This window comes from Chelonia mydas, chromosome 2 (genome assembly GCF_015237465.2).
Source record: "Chelonia mydas isolate rCheMyd1 chromosome 2, rCheMyd1.pri.v2, whole genome shotgun sequence".
Classification (NCBI taxonomy): Eukaryota; Metazoa; Chordata; order Testudines; family Cheloniidae; genus Chelonia; species Chelonia mydas.
The window spans coordinates 261439819-261456545 of record NC_057850.1 but is presented as its reverse complement, the minus strand read 5'-3'; the positions used below and the strand labels follow the sequence as shown (position 1 = coordinate 261456545).

Genomic DNA, 16727 nt, shown 5'->3' with positions numbered 1-16727 from the left:
CCCAGCCTGACCCCCCCCAAGCCAGAGCCCCGCCCCCAGCCTGACACCGCCCCTCCCCAGCCTGACCCCGCCCCCAAGCCAGAGCCCCGCCCCCAGCCTGACTCCGCCCCTCCCCAGCCTGACACCGCCCCTCCCTGGGCCAGAGCCCCGCCCCTCCCCGGCCTGACCCCACCCCTCCCTGACCTGACCCCAGCCCCAAGCCAGCGTCCCGCCCCTCCCTGGGCCAGAGCCTCGCTCCTCCCTGAACTGACCCTCCCCCAAATGAGAGCTCCTCCCCCCCGGAGTCACCCCGCCCCTCCCTGGGCCAGAGCACCACCCATTCACAAACTGGCCACGCCCCCCGTGCCACAGTCCCGCCCCTCCCCGGACTCACCTCGCCCCTGGGCCAGAGCCCCACCCATTCACAGACTGACCTCGCCCCTGGGTCAGAGCCCCGCCCATTCACAGACTGACCCCGCCCCTCCCTGGGCCAGAGCCCCGCCCATTCACAGACTGACCTCGCCCCTGGGTCAGAGCCCCGCCCATTCACAGACTGGCCCCGCCCCTCCCTGGGCCAGAGCCCCGCCCATTCACAGACTGACCTCGCCCCTGGGCCAGAGCCCCGCCCATTCACAGACTGACCCCGCCCCTCCCTGGGCCAGAGCCCCACCCATTCACAGACTGACCCCGCCCCTCCCTGGGTCAGAGCCCCGCCCATTCACAGACTGACCCTGCCCCTCCCTGGGTCAGAGCCCCACCCCTCCCGTCAATGACCCCGCCCCCAGCCAGAGCCCCGCCCCTCCCGGACTGGAGTCAGACGGGCAGCTCTGGCCGAGGCTCCGTGGCCCCAGCTCTGCCCCCTGCCAGGTGCCCCGGGGCCAGGGCCCGAGGAAAGCAGCTGGCTCCCTGCCCCCTGGAGCAGCGGCAGCCCGGGCTGACCGGCTTCCTTCTGGGCCTTGGTGCAGCCGGCCGTACTGGCCGGCTCCGTGCCCCGAGGCCATCGGACCCACGGCCGGCTGGGGCTGGGCCGAGTCTGAGTGGGTGGCCCTGCCCTCGCAGCGGGGCTGGGCCCCAGACCGTGGGGGCGCGGGAGGCCAACCGGACACGGGGCCGGTCCCCCAGTCGCTAGAGTCATCGTGGAAAACGACAAGCTGCAATTATCAAAACTAAACGCTTTATTGGGGGGCTGCAGGGGGGGAGGCAGCAGCAGTGGGGCAAAGGGCCCTGCTCCCACCCCCAAGGGCCGAGGAGCCAGGGGTCACGCAGGGGGCGGGCTCCAGCAGGCTCCGCGCCTGTGCCGAGAAGGACTGAGAGCGGATCCGCGAGGCCACCTCCTGCGTGCGGAACGTCAGGCCGAAGATGTCCTCGTGGCAGCGGTTCTGGTCCTGGGGGGGAGACCCGCGGTGAGGGGCGCCGGGCAGGGCAGCACCCGCAGGGCACCGAGACTGATGCCCAGGGAGCCCTGCAATTCCAGCCCCCCTCCGTCCCCACCCGCAGCCCCTAACCCAGCCCTGCCGCACCCCTCAGTCCCAAACTGCAGCCCCTAACCCAGCCCTGCCGGCACCCCTCAGTCCCAATCCGCAGCCCCTATCCCAGCCCCGGGGTCCCCCGCCCCCCAGCCCTGCCGCACCCCTCAGTCCCAACCCGCAGCCCCTAACCCAGCCCTGCCGGCATCCCTCAGTCCCAAACTGCAGCCCCTAACCCAGCCCTGCCGGCACCCCTCCGTCCCAACCCGCAGCCCCTATCCCAGCCCCGGGGTCCCCCCGCCCCCCAGCTCTGCCAGCCCCCCTCCGTCCCAACCCGCAGCCCCTAACCCAGCCCTGCCGCACCCCTCAGTCCCAACCCGCAGCCCCTAACCCAGCCCTGCCGGCACCCCTCAGTCCCAACCCGCAGCCCCTAACCCAGCCCTGCCGCACCCCTCAGTCCCAACCCGCAGCCCCTAACCCAGCCCTGCCGCACCCCTCAGTCCCAACCCGCAGCCCCTAACCCAGCCCTGCCACACCCCTCAGCCTCAACCTGCAGCCCCTATCCCAGCCCTGGGGCCCCCGCGCCCCCCAGCCCTGCCGGCACCCCTCCGTCCCAACCCGCAGCCCCTATCCCCGCCCCGGGACCCCCCCGCCCCCCAGCCCTGCCGGCACCCCTCCGTCCCAATCCGCAGCCCTTATCCCAGCCCTGCCGGCACCCCTCCATCCCAACCCACAGCCCCTATCCCAGCCCCGGGCCCCCCCCCGCCCCCTAGCCCTGCTGGCACCCCTCCATCCCAACCCACAGCCCCTATCCCAGCCCCGGGACCCCCCCGCCCCCCAGCCCTGCCGGCACCCCTCCATCCCAACCCGCAGCCCCTATCCCAGCCCCGGGGCCTCCCCGCCCCCCAGCCCTGCCGGCACCCCTCCGTCCCAACCCGCAGCCCCTAACCCAGCCCTGGGGTCCCACCCCCACAGCTCTGCCGGTGCCCCTCACTGCTGACCCACAGCCCCCTACTTGCCTAGCCCAGGCTGCCCGCATCCCCGTACCCCCAGCTGGAGCTGCTCCCCCACCCCGTACCCGGAGTTCGCTGATTAAGTCTCCGGCCTCGGCCAGCGTCATGCCTCCCTCCTGGGCCAGGATCTGCTGCACGGTCTGCAGGACGCCGGTGGCCATGGTGACGTCCCCGCAGACGTAGAGGTGGCCCCCGCGCTGGCACAGCACCTGGTGCACCTCGCCCGGCAGCTGCGTCCGCAGGACGTCCTGCACGTAGGCCTGGGGCAGGGCAGAGCGTCAGTGTGAGCCGCCCCGGCCCCCCAGCCAGCCCCGCTGGGCGCAGCCCCCGTTACCTTGGGGATGTCGGGGTCCCTGGAGAAAGCCGTCAGCACCCGGCTCAGCGCCCCCTTCTGCTGGGCCTCCAGCGCCTCCTGCTGGTAGAGGTGGTCGAGGCGGGCACAGCGGCAGCCGAACACCAGGGTCATCTCGCCCGGCCGGAGGCCTGGAGGGCAGGGGCAGGGTTAGGGGCAGTGGTGGCCCCCCAGCCCCAGGATCCTGCTCCCGCCCTGGCCCTGCCGAGACCCCTCCCGGACACACCCTCCCAGTGCCCCTCGGCAAGGCGCGCCAGGTCCCCCCAGCCAAGAGCCCTAGGGACCCCCAGCCCCCCCCGCCCAATCCAGGCCCCCCAGGCCCTGTCCCCAGTCCCCCAACCTGCCCAGGCCATGAGCCCTAGGGACCCCCAGCCCCCCCGCCCAATCCAGGCCCCCCAGGCCCTGTCCCCAGTCCCCCAACCTGCCCAGGCCATGAGCCCTAGGGACCCCCAGCCCCCGGCCCAATCCAGGCCCCCCAGCCCCCGGCCCCTCTGACCTTCCGTCTCCATGTCATGCAGTCGCTGCTGCCAGAAGCCCCGGAAGGGGGCGATGCCGGTGCCCGGACCCACCAGGATGCAGGGGGCACTGGGGTCCTGCGGGAGCCGGAAGGACGGGGCCCTGTGCGGGGAGTGACGGTGTCTGGGGCATGGCACCGGGTCGAGCAGCCTGCGCGCTGCAGGGCCTCGGGGCAGGGGCCACAGCAGCAGAAAGGGTTAATGGGAGGAGGAGGGGTCCCCAGACTAGGGGTGGAGCAGGGCATGCTGGGAGATGTGGGGCCTGTGGGGTGGAAGAGCCACAGGAGGGAGCATGCAGGCAGGGTCCAAGCCCCACCAGCCCCCACCCTGCGCCTCATGCAGGGTCCCCCCTCCCCCCGCCCTGGCTCTGTCCTGGGCAGGGTCCCAGCCCCCATCCAGGCTCCGTGCCCCGGGGCAGGGTCCCAGCTCTGCCAGCCCCCCCTTGGCTCCGTGCCCCGGGGCAGGGTCCCAGCTCTGCCAGCCCCCCCCCCCTTGGCTCCATGCCCCGGGCCAGGGTCCCAGCTCTGCCAGCCTGCCCCTTGGCTCTGTGCCCCGGGGCAGGGTCCCAGCCCCGCCAACCCCCCCCCCTTGGCTCCGTGCCCCGGGGCAGGGTCCCAGCTCTGCCAGCACCCCCCCCTTGGCTCCATGCCCCGGGCCAGGGTCCCAGCTCTGCCAGCCTGCCCCTTGGCTCTGTGCCCCGGGGCAGGGTCCCAGCCCCGCCAACCCCCCCCCTTGGCTCCGTGCCCCGGGGCAGGGTCCCAGCTCTGCCAGCCCCCCCTTGGCTCCATGCCCCGGGGCAGGGTCCCAGCTCTGCCAGCTCCCCCTTGGCTCTGTGCCCCGGGGCAGGGTCCCAGCTCTGCCAGCTCCCCCTTGGCTCTGTGCCCCGGGGCAGGGTCCCAGCTCTGCCAACGCCCCCCCTTGGCTCCATGCCCCGGGCCAGGGTCCCAGCCCTGCCAGCCACCCCCCTTGGCTCCGTGCCCCGGGGCAGGGTCCCAGCTCTGCCAGCCCCCCCCTTGGCTCCGTGCCCCGGGGCAGGGTCCCAGCCCTGCCAGCCACCCCCCTTGGCTCCGTGCCCCGGGGCAGGGTCCCAGCTCTGCCAGCTCCCCCTTGGCTCTGTGCCCCGGGGCAGGGTCCCAGCTCTGCCAGCCCCCCGCCTTGGCTCCGTACCCCGGGGCAGGGTCCCAGCCCCCATCCAGGCTCTGTGCCCCGGGGCAGGGTCCCAGCTCTGCCAGCCCCCCCCTTGGCTCTGTGCCCTGGGGCAGGGTCCGGCTCTGCCAGCCCACCCTTGGCTCCGTGCCCCGGGGCAGGGTCCCAGCCCTGCCAGCCACCCCCCTTGGCTCCGTGCCCCGGGGCAGGGTCCCAGCTCTGCCAGCCCCCCCCTTGGCTCCGTGCCCCGGGGCAGGGTCCCAGCCCTGCCAGCCCCCCCCTTGGCTCCGTGCCCCGGGGCAGGGTCCCAGCTCTGCCAGCCCCCCCCTTGGCTCCGTGCCCCGGGGCAGGGTCCCAGCTCTGCCAGCTCCCCCTTGGCTCTGTGCCCTGGGGCAGGGTCCCAGCTCTGCCAGCTCCCCCTTGGCTCTGTGCCCCGGGGCAGGGTCCCAGCTCTGCCAGCCCCCCGCCTTGGCTCCGTGCCCCGGGGCAGGGTCCCAGCCCCCATCCAGGCTCTGTGCCCCGGGGCAGGGTCCCAGCTCTGCCAGCCCCCCCCTTGGCTCTGTGCCCTGGGGCAGGGTCCGGCTCTGCCAGCCCCCCCTTGGCTCTGTGCCCCGGGGCAGGGTCCCAGCCCTGCCAGCCACCCCCCTTGGCTCCGTGCCCCGGGGCAGGGTCCCAGCTCTGCCAGCCCCCCCCCTTGGCTCCGTGCCCCGGGGCAGGGTCCCAGCCCTGCCAGCCATCCCCCTTGGCTCCGTGCCCCGGGGCAGGGTCCCAGCTCTGCCAGCTCCCCCTTGGCTCTGTGCCCCGGGGCAGGGTCCCAGCTCTGCCAGCCCCCCGCCTTGGCTCCGTGCCCCGGGGCAGGGTCCCAGCCCCCATCCAGGCTCTGTGCCCCGGGGCAGGGTCCCAGCTCTGCCAGCCCCCCCCTTGGCTCTGTGCCCTGGGGCAGGGTCCGGCTCTGCCAGCCCCCCCTTGGCTCTGTGCCCCGGGGCAGGGTCCCAGCTCTGCCAGCCCCCCCTTGGCTCCGTGCCCCGGGGCAGGGTCCCAGCTCTGCCAGCCACCCCCCTTGGCTCTGTGCCCTGGGGCAGGGTCCGGCTCTGCCAGCCCACCCTTGGCTCCGTGCCCCGGGGCAGGGTCCCAGCCCTGCCAGCCACCCCCCTTGGCTCCGTGCCCCGGGGCAGGGTCCCAGCTCTGCCAGCCCCCCCCTTGGCTCCGTGCCCCGGGGCAGGGTCCCAGCTCTGCCAGCTCCCCCTTGGCTCTGTGCCCCGGGGCAGGGTCCCAGCCCTGCCAGCCACCCCCCTTGGCTCCGTGCCCCGGGGCAGGGTCCCAGCCCTGCCAGCCACCCCCCTTGGCTCCGTGCCCCGGGGCAAGGTCCCAGCTCTGCCAGCCCCCCGCCTTGGCTCCGTGCCCCGGGGCAGGGTCCCAGCCCCCATCCAGGCTCTGTGCCCCGGGGCAGGGTCCCAGCGCTGCCACCCCCCGCCTTGGCTCTGTGCCCTGGGGCAGGGTCGCAGCTCTGCCAGCCCCCCCTTGGCTCCGTGCCCCAGGGCAGGGTCCCAGTTCTGCCAGCCCCCCCCTTGGCTCTGTGCCCCGGGGCAGGGTCCCAGCTCTGCCAGCCACCCCCCTTGGCTCCGTGCCCCGGGGCAGGGTCCCAGCTCTGCCAGCCCCCCGCCTTGGCTCCGTGCCCCGGGGCAGGGTCCCAGCTCTGCCAACCCCCCGCCTTGGCTCTGTGCCCTGGGGCAGGGTCCCAGCTCTGCCAGCCCCCCCCCCCTTGGCTCTGTGCCCCGGGGCAGGGTCCCAGCCCCGCCAACCCCCCCCCTTGGCTCTGTGCCCCGGGGCAGGGTCCCAGCTCTGCCAGCCCCCGCCTTGGCTCCGTGCCCCGGGGCAGGGTCCCAGCTCTGCCAGCCCCGCCTTGGCTCTGTGTCCCGGGGCAGGGTCCCAGCTCTGCCAGCCCCCCCTTGGTTCTGTGCCCCGGGGCAGGGTCCCAGTCTGCCAGCCCCCCCTTGGCTCTGTGCCCCGGGGCAGGGTCCCAGCCCTGCCAACCACCCCCCTTGGCTCTGTGCCCCGGGGCAGGGTCCCAGCTCTGCCAGCCCCCCGCCTTGGCTCTGTGCCCTGGGGCAGGGTCCCAGCTCTGCCAGCCCCCCCTTGGCTCTGTGCCCCGGGGCAGGGTCCCAGCCCTGCCAACCCCCCGCCTTGGCTCTGTGCCCTGGGGCAGGGTCCCAGCTCTGCCAGCCTCCCCTTGGCTCCGTGCCCCGGGGCAGGGTCCCAGCCCCGCCAGCCCCCCGCCTTGGCTCCGTGCCCCGGGGCAGGGTCCCAGCTCTGCCAGCCCCCCGCCTTGGCTCTGTGCCCCATGCAGGGTCCCGGCCCCCCTTACCCTCTGATGAAGGCAGGCACCATGTCCCCCTCCTGCAGCTGGGCCAGCCAGGTGGAACAGACACCGAAGTGCAGGGGCCCCTTGCCGTCTGTGGGACACAGGGGAAGAGGGGTAGGGTGCTCAGAAGCCTGATGGGGATGGCACCTGCCCCGCATCCCCCACCCCTTCCACCCGGTACCCTCCCCAAGTCCCCTCGCCCACTCAGATACCCTCCCTCCATCTCCCCTCCCAAGCTCCATCTCCCTGGGGTGGGGGAGGTTGGGGGAGCCAGGCTGCTCACCTTGCTGCGGGATTGCCCTGGCCATGGGGTATCACTCACTCTAGCTGTGGGGGGGTGTTGCTCATCCTCACTGGCGGTGGGGTCACTCCCTGGCTGTGTGGGGTGGAAGGGGGGTTGCTCCCTTGGCTGGGGGGGAAGGGGGTGTAATATTCAAGGCATAACTGTCATGCCAATTAATTGATCTTTAACAATTCATGGTAAATAGGCCCAATGGCCTGTGATGGATGCTAGATGGGTGGGATCTGAGCTACTACAGAGAATTCCTTCCTGGGTGTCTGGCTGGTGAGCCTTGCCCACATGCTCAGGGTTCAGCTGATAGCCATATTTGGGGTCGGGAAGGAATTTTCCTCCAGGGCAGATTGGAAGAGGCCCTGGGGGTTTTTCCCCTTCCTCTGTAGCATGGGGCCCGGGTCACTCGCTGGAGGATTCTCTGCTCCTGGAAGTCTTTAAACCACAATTTGAGGACTTCAATAGCTCAGATATAGGTGAGAGGTTTATCGCAAGAGTGGGTGGGTGAGATTCTGTGGCCTGCATTGTGCAGGAGGTCAGACTAGATGATCATAATGGTCCCTTCGGACCTTAATATCTATGAATCTATGTAAAAAGAAAAGGAGGACTTGTGGCACCTTAGAGACTAACCAATTTATTTCAGTATAAGCTGAAGTGAGCTACAGCTCACTTCATCGGATGCATTCAGAGGAAAATACAGTGGGGAGATTTAAATACACAGAGAGCATGAAACAATGGGTGTTACCATACACACTGTAAGGAGAGTGATCGGGTAAGGTGAGCTATTACCAGGAGGAAGCAGGGGCGAGGGGGGGGAACCTTTTGTAGTGATAATCAAGGTGGGCCATTTCCAGCAGTTGACAAGAACGTCTGAGGAACAGCGGGGCGGGGTGGTGGGGGGGAATAAACATGGGGAAATAGTTTTACACAAAGATGGACTACAAGCTGTCAGGAACAGTATCCCCGATAATGTCACGGCAAACCAGGTGGCTGAACTTTGTGACTTTGTTCTCACCCATAACTTTTTCACATTTGGGGACAATGTATACCTTCAGATCAGCGGCACTGCTATGGGTACCCGCATGGCCCCACAGTATGCCAACATTTTTATGGCTGACTTAGAACAACGCTTCCTCAGCTCTCGTCCCCTAATGCCCCTACTCTACTTGCGCTATATTGATGACATCTTCATCATCTGGACCCATGGAAAAGAAGCCCTTGAGGAATTCCACCATGATTTCAACAATTTCCATCCCACCATCAACCTCAGCCTGGACCAGTCCACACAAGAGATCCACTTCCTGGACACTGCGGTGCTAATAAGTGATGGTCACATAAACACCACCCTATACCGGAAACCTACTGACCGCTATTCCTACCTACATGCCTCCAGCTTTCACCCTGACCACACCACACGATCCATCGTCTACAGCCAAGCTCTACGATACAACCGCATTTGCTCCAACCCCTCAGACAGAGACAAACACCCACAAAATCTCTATCAAGCGTTCTTACAACTACAGTACCCACCTGCTGAAGTGAAGAAACAGATTGACAGAGCCAGAGGAGTACCCAGAAGTCACCTACTATAGGATAGGCCCAACAAAGAAAATAACAGAACGCCACTAGCCATCACCTTCAGCCCCCAACTAAAACCTCTCCAGCGCATCATCAAAGATCTACAACCTATCCTGAAAGATGATCCCTCACTCTCACAGATCTTGGGAGACAGGACAGTCCTTGCTTACAGACAGCCCCACAACCTGAAGCAAATACTCACCAGCAGCCACACACCACACAACACAACCACTAACCCAGGAACCTATCCTTGCAACAAAGCCCGTTGCCAACTGTGTCCACCTATCTATTCAGGGGACACCATCATAGGGCCTAATCACATCAGCCACATTATCAGAGGCTCGTTCACCTGCGCATCTACCCATGTGATATATGCCATCGTGTGCCAGCAATGCCCCTCTGCCATGTACATTGATCAAACTGGACAGTCTCTACGTAAAAGAATAAATGGACACAAATCAGACGTCAAGAATTATAACATTCAAAAACCAGTCGGAGAACACTTCAGTCTCTTTGGTCACTCAATTACAGACCTAAAAGTGGCAATTCTTCAACAAAAAAACTTCAAAAACAGACTCCAGGGAGAGACTGCTGAATTGGAATTAATTTGCAAACTGGATACAATTAACTTAGGCTTGAATAAAGACTGGGAGTGGATGGGTCATTACACGAAGTAAAACTATTCCCTGCCCCCCCCCCCCCCCCCCACTGTTCCTCATACATTCTTGTCAACTGCTGGAAATGGCCCACCTTGATTATCACTACAAAAGGTCCCAACCCCCCCACACCGCTCTCCTGCTGGTAATAGCTCACGTTACCTGATCACTCTTGTTACAGTGTGTATGGTAACACCCATTGTTTCGTGTTCTCTGTGTATATAGAAAAGGAGTACTTGTGGCACCTTAGAGACTAACCGATGCATCTGATGAAGTGAGCTGTAGCTCACGAAAGCTCATGCTCAAATAAATTGGTTAGTCTCTAAGGTGCCACCAGTACTCCTTTTCTTTTTGCGAATACAGACTAATACGGCTGTTACTCTGAAATCTGTGTATATAAAATCTCCCCACTGTATTTTCCACTGAATGCATCTGATGAAGTGAGCTGTAGCTCCCGAAAGTTTATGCTCAAATAAATTGGCTAGTCTCTAAGGTGCCACAAGTCCTCCTGTTCTTTTTATGAGTTTACAGTAAGCATGCCTTTAGCCAGAATCCACCTTGAATGGAATGGTTACTAAGCATGAAGTTATAGCTGGTGTAAGGAAGTTATTGCCTAAGGCTCTTTTGATTGGGGAAGATATTAAAGCTGTGTTCAATCCAGTTAACCGGTCACAGGAAAGGAATGATCTTAAACCTGTGTCTATTATGGGCAATGATTTGCCTGGGGAGGGTTTCTCCAAAGGTTTGTCTGAGGAAAAGAGCTGTTTGTCTGTGAATGAAGTTTCTGAATGTCTGTCTAATGTCTCAGAAGTGAATCTGGAATTAGATAAAGAGCAGAAAAATCTCGTGGGTCAGGAAAACGTTTCTCAGGAGCAGATTAAAGTGGATGGTCAGGTTAACTGAGGAAGGAAAAGGTAGATTTTTGATGGGCGATGGATTGTTGGCTAGTGCAGCTTGTAAAAGTGAACCTGAAAAAGGTAACTGTGATTTGATGGAAGTAACTCAGTGTAGTGAGAAGAGCAGCAGTTTGCCACTCCCAACAGATAATGTGCCTGGTAAGGAAAGTCTGGATGAGCCTAGGCAGCCTTGTGAGCCGATGGCTGTGTCTAGTCAGCAGGGTGGGAAGGCGAGGAGAGTGGAAGATGAGTGTCCCTGGACCGTACCTGTTAGCTGGATGGAGAATTGTGACAGTGAAGGAAACGTGCCTGTGTCTGTCAGGGGTATTGACTTGCCTATGGAGGGAGCTACCCCAGTCTCCAAGCAGTTGTCTCTGAACAGCCTTGTGTGCTGGGACCAGGGGAATGAGATCCCAAGCTGTGGGTCTGGTAAAGGAGAAGGTGTCTCCAGTTCTTTGTCTGTGGAGCAGACAGAAGGGGCCTTTCAGCCTGTGATGGTTGAGGATAGTGCAGTTGTCTCAGAGTTGGTTCACTGTAACTAGGTTGCATCCAGTTAGTGTCCTAGCAAAATCCCAGAGACCAGACAATTCTGGTGCTTGTATTTTGCCTGTTGCTAGTGTGTGGTTGGGAAAGGGTGGAGCAACTCTGTCTGACCAGGTTGATGTCCTAGCCAGGGCACAAGGAGAGCATAAAGGTGATTTGATTGTGTTACCTACTGACAGTTTGACAACCTGTAAAAAGAAGGAAAAGATTCCTGAACTTGTGTGTGGCAAAGGGAAGGAGAATGCTTCTAACCTTTTATCTAGGAAGTTTGTAAGTTTGCCTAAAAGGGGATTGTGTAGGAATTCGCCTGATGGGCCAGAGGTGATTCTGGATGTAAGTGAAATTCAGAAGTTGGAAGTGGCTCAGCAGAGCAATGCTTCTGTAGAGCAAGGTAAAGGTAAATTGGTGCTTAGAAAGATTCCTGAAGAGAAAAATTTTCAGGGTGGTCTTTGCAAGCAGTTTACTGCAACTGAAGGGGGTGGAAGTGATTTAACCAAGGAAGTTTCAGTTCCTAACAGCCAGAAATTTTCTGTTGTAAATGGATCCACTGACTTTCCTTTTGAAAGATCCAGTGTGGATAGCTTTGAGAAGGTCTCAGACGGAGTAAAAACTGTTAAGAAAGTTGACCAGCCCTGTGACCAAGTGGCTGTGTTTGGCCAGCTTGTTGGGAAGACAATGGTGTTGGAACAGGAATGTCTCCGGGCTAATTCTATAAGTAAGCAGTCCGTGCTTCACAGTCTGCAATTGGTAAACACACCTAGCCAGAAAAAAACAAGGACTCCTAGTGGCACCTTAGAGACTAACCAATTTATTTGGGCATAAGCTTTCATGAGCTACAGCTCACTTCATCGGATGCATTCAGTGGAAAAGACAGTAGGAAGATATATATACACAGAGAACATGAAACAATGGGTGTTGCCATACACACTGTGAGGAGACCTATCAATTATCAGCAGGGGAAAAAAAACCTTTTGTAGTGATAATCAGGATGGCCCATTTCTAACAGTTGACAAGAAGGTGTGAGTAAGAGTAGGGGGGAAATTAGCAGGGAGAAATAGTTTTTACTTTGTGTAATGACCCATCCACACCCAGTGGAATTCCTGTGAGCAGGAAGTTTCCACTTTCAACCTTCTAGGAAAAAGGTGGGGAGGGAAAGACCCCATCCTGCTGAAGGGAAGAATGAGTGTCCAGCCTTGAAATTGGTAGCAGCTAAGAATTTAAAGGCTAGTGTCTGTGATAATGCAAATTGCCTGGCTGGCAGGGAGAAGAAGGACTTGTTAATAGTGTGACGAAGTGGGACTGTTCTTAATGTTTCCTCCGAATATTGTGGGGGTGCCTCAGTTTCCCCTATGCAGTTCTTAAGTATCTAGGGGGTGGGAGAAGGGTGTATGATCATTGCAGAGCCCTGGGGGGCAGGTGTGTGCAGGGGTCTGGACACAGAGAATGGCCGACACCCTGTTTCCTGGCAACAGATGACTTGAGCCCTTCCCCCCTGCAAGGTGAGAGCTAAAGGGTTGGAGAACAAAGGAATCAGGTGACCTCCTGGCCCGGGAAAGGAACAAAGCCCAGAGGAGGAGGGGCTGGAGGGAGTTTCAGTTTGGGGCTGGCTGGGACATGGAGTGAAGTGCAGACGTGGTTGTCTGGCTCACTGCCCCCCCCCACCAAAATGGACCCAGCTGAGGGGTCCTGTTCTCTGCACCTACAAGCTCTGTTTTAGTCCATGTTCCTGTCATCTAATAAACCTTCTGTTTTACTGGCTGGCTGAGAGTCACGTCTGACTGCGAAGTTGGGGTGCAGGACCCTCTGGCTTCCCCAGGAGCCCTGCCTGAGCGGACTCGCTGGGGGAAGCGCACGGAGGGGCAGAGGATGCTGAATGCTCCGAGGTCAGACCCAGGAAGGTGGAAGCTGTGTGAGCTGTGTGTCCTGAAGACAGGCTGCTCACAGAAAGGCGACTGCCCCAGAGTCCTGACTGGCTTCGTGGGGAGCAGTTCCAGAGTATCGCCCAGGGACTCCGTGACAAATAGCTGTTAGCACAGAGAGCATGCCCCATCAGCCAGTGAATTCGGTTAAGCAAGAGAAATCCGGGTTTGATCCTTCAGGACAAGGAGGAAAAAGAGAACTTGATTTTGCAAAAGGAAGCCGCAGGCTAACTCTAAAATGCCAAAATCCCAATGGTATTGGGCCAAAGGTGATTGTAGATGGACACTTGCGATGCATTTGTTGTTGTTGCTCATGGTAATTCTTGTAACTAGTGTGTTGCTATTACCATAACTGAAAAAATGTCCAATGTGCCTAATCTTTTGAAAAAACCCTTGAACATGTTAAGAGTGATACATGAGATCAACTTTGTGTTAAACGGCCTTGTTATACTGATGTTTCACAGTTAATGCCCGTGAACAGTCTTGGAACTTGGAACTTTTCACAGGGGAAAAGACATTCCAGACCTGATGTGCTGTATGAAAAGGGAAACTGAGGCACGCTACCCTATTGCTTTCACGGCTAAATGCCAAGATTCCTGTACTATGGACACCATTAATATCTACATTGACTTGATGTTAATTGGGTTCCACACATTTGCCAGAGCTTGTATGGATAAAGTAGCTACGTTCTTTGGCTCTTGGCAAGATCACTAGACCTACAGGAACCATGCTGCAAGGACAGATCCAATCCGCTATTGTTCTAACCAAGATTTACCTTGGGTCTGTAAAGAGATTCAATCATGGTATTGACCATGACTTTGGCAAACCATTTCCGTTATACACTGGTACGGCTTCGAACCCAGTACAGGCTGTAATGAGACAGAACCCAGGATGGGGAGCTCTTGGGATGCAGTCAGAGATGTTTGTGTCATTTCAAATGGGGAGGGGTAACTAGTGGTGTTCCCCAAGGGTCAGTCCTAGGACCAATCCTATTCAGCTTATTCATAAATGATCTGGAGAAAGGGGTAAACAGTGAGGTGGCAAAGTTTGCGGATGATACAAAACTGCTCAAGATAGTCAAGACCAAAGCAGACTGTGAAGAACTTCAAAAAGATCTCACAAAACTAAGTGATTGGGCAACAAAATGGCAAATGAAATGTAATGTGGATAAGTGTAAAGTAATGCACATTAGGAAAAATAACCCCAACTATACATACAATATGATGGGGGCTAATTTAGCTACAACTAATCAGGAGAAAGATCTTGGAGTCATCGTGGGTAGTTCTCTGAAGACATCCACACAGTGCGCAGCGGCAGCCAAAAAGGCAAACGGGATGTTAGGAATCATTAAAAAAGGGATAGAGAATAAGAGGGAGAATATCTTATTGCCCTTATATAAATCCATGGTATGCCCACAACTTGAATACTGCGTACAGATGTGGTCCCCTCATCTCAAGAAAGATATACTGGCATTAGAAAAGGTTCAGAAAAGGGCAACTAAAATGATTAGGGGTGTTGGAACGGGTCCCATATGAGGAGAGATTAAAGAGGCTAGGACTTTTCAGCTTGGAAAAGAGGAGACTAAGGGGGATATGATAGAGGTCTATAAAATCACGAGTGGTGTGGAGAAAATGAATAAGGAAAAGTTATTTACTTGTTCCCATAATATAAGAACTTGGGGCCACCAAATGAATATTAATGGGCAGCAGGTTTAAAACAAATCAAAGGAAGTTCTTCTTCACTCAGTGCACAGTCAACCTGTGGAACTCCTTGCCTGAGGAGGTTGTGAAGGCTAGGACTATAACAGGGTTTAAAGAGAACTAGATAAATTCATGGAGGTTAAGTCCATTAATGGCTATTAGCCAGGATGGGTAAGGAATGGTGTCCCTAGCCTCTGTTTGTCAGAGGGTTGAGATGGATGGCAGGAGAGAGATCATTTGACCATTACCTGTTCTTCTGGGGCACCTGGCATTGGCCACTGTGGGTAGACAGGATGCTGGGCTGGATGGACCTTTGGTCTGACCCAGTCTGGCCGTTCTTATGTCCTTATCCCTTCCTGCATCAATTTTACATGAACTGGGACTGTATAGATCATTGTTGCAACCAAGGTCCTGTAATGGCACCAAATCTTGTACAAAGGGGGTCAAATAAGGTGTCCATGAAAAGGTTATGGTTTGCTGGTTATGATGATGCTGTCTGTATACATGTATCATTTTTGTAGTTAAAGTTATGAATATTGGCTCTGTCCTGTCTGTAGTTCAAACGTGTGCTGTGCTTCTGGGTGACACCCCAGACAAGTTGGTGTCAGCTCTGCCCAGCCTGCTGGATGGCCCATTAAGGACCATCGGCTACACAACTGACCCACTGAGAGAAGGCAGACGCGCCTGGGGACTCAGCAAGGTAGGCAGGGACCTGCCTAGGGACAGAACTCTGAGGTGTTTCCAGGCCATGTGCTGGGCAGCTTGTGTTTGGAACAAAGGAAGCACAAGCCACATGGCAAAAGGACTATAAAAGGCAGCTGCATCATCTCCATTTTGTCCTCAGTCCTGCTTCTTACCTCTGGAGGGACTTTGCTACCCTGAAGCTCTGAACCAAGGACTGAATGACCCATCCCAGCTGGGGATGTTCTCCAGAGACTTGATTTGAACCTGCCGTTTATTCCATCACTGCTACAAGCCTGAACCACGAACTTTGCCATTACTGTGTGTAATTGATTCCATTGAACCCATTCTAGCTCTCATCTCTATCCTTTTCCTTTTATGAATAAACCTTTAGATTTTAGATTCTAAAGGATTGGCAACAGCGTGATTTGTGGGTAAGATCTGACTGGTAAATTGACTTGGGCCTGGGGCTTGGTCCTTCAGGATCGAGAGAACCTTTTTTCTTTTACTGGGGTATTGGTTTTCATAACCATTCGTCCCCATAACGAGTGGCCCTGGTGGGGATACTGGGAAACGGGAGTGTCTAAGGGAATTGCTTGTGTGACTTGTGGTTAGCCAGTGGGGTGAGACCGAAGTCCTCTCTGTCTGGCTGGTTTGGTTTGCCTTAGAGGTGGAAAAACCCCATCCATGGGCTGTAACTGCCCTGCTTGAAGCACTTTGTCCTGAATTGGCACTCTCCGTTGGGTCCCGCCGGAACCAGCATCGTTACAGTGTTACATTAGCTCTCCTCCAGTCGTTTGGTGGAGAAGCTGGTTTAAATGATAGGTTACAGACTACAGTTAGGTTTCAGAGTAGCAGCCGTGTTAGTCTGTATTCGCAAAAAGAAAAGGAGGACTTGTGGCACCTTAGAGACTAACCAATTTATTTGAGCATGAGCTTTCGTGAGCTACAGCTCACTTCATCGGATGCCTTCAGTGGATGAAGTGAGCTGTAGCTCACGAAAGCTTATGCTCAAATAAATTGGTTAGTCTCTAAGGTGCCACAAGTCCTCCTTTTCTTTTTTTGAGGAACAGTTAGTAGTCCTGCAATTGTACAGTTGAGTTCCTTCAGAACACGTGGGTGATACCATCTGGCCCTGGTGACTTATTACTGTTTAGTTTATCAATTTATTCCAAAACCTCCTCTAATGACACCTCAATCTGGGACAGTTCCTCAGATCTGTCACCTAAAAAGAATGGCTCAGGTTTGGGAATCTCCCTCACATCGTCAACTGTGAAGACCGATGCAAAGAATTCATTTGGTTTCTCTGCAATGTCCTTATCGTCCTTGAGTGCTCCTTTAGCATCTCGATCATCCAGTGGCCCCACTGGTTGTTTAACAGGCTTCCCGCTTCTGATCTACTTAAAAAATTTTTTTGCTATTACTTTTTGAGTCTTTGGCTAGCTGTTCTTCAAATTCTTTCTTGGCCGGACTAATTGTATTTGGCACTTCATTTGCCAGTGTTTATGCTCCTTTCTAGTTTCCTCACTGGGATTTAACTTCCACTTTTTAAAGGATGCCTTTTTGCCTCTCACTGCTTCTTTTACTTGTTGTTTAGCCACGGTGGTGCTTTTTGGTTCTCTTACTGTG

At 58.2% G+C, this 16727-nt stretch overlaps 1 protein-coding gene across 1 annotated transcript in view; it reads right to left on the bottom strand.

Annotated features, from left to right (window-relative positions):
• Positions 1–1134: 1134 nt before the first annotated feature.
• Positions 1135–16727, bottom strand: part of NOS3 (nitric oxide synthase 3) — a gene marked incomplete at its 5' end in the record, with an annotated part of 38995 nt that continues 23402 nt past the window's right edge. Inside the window, 5 exon segments of the mRNA XM_037891470.2 lie at positions 1135–1364; positions 2524–2718; positions 2793–2941; positions 3307–3428; positions 6837–6924. Of these exon segments, the coding sequence (XP_037747398.1) occupies positions 1155–1364; positions 2524–2718; positions 2793–2941; positions 3307–3428; positions 6837–6924 (764 nt within the window).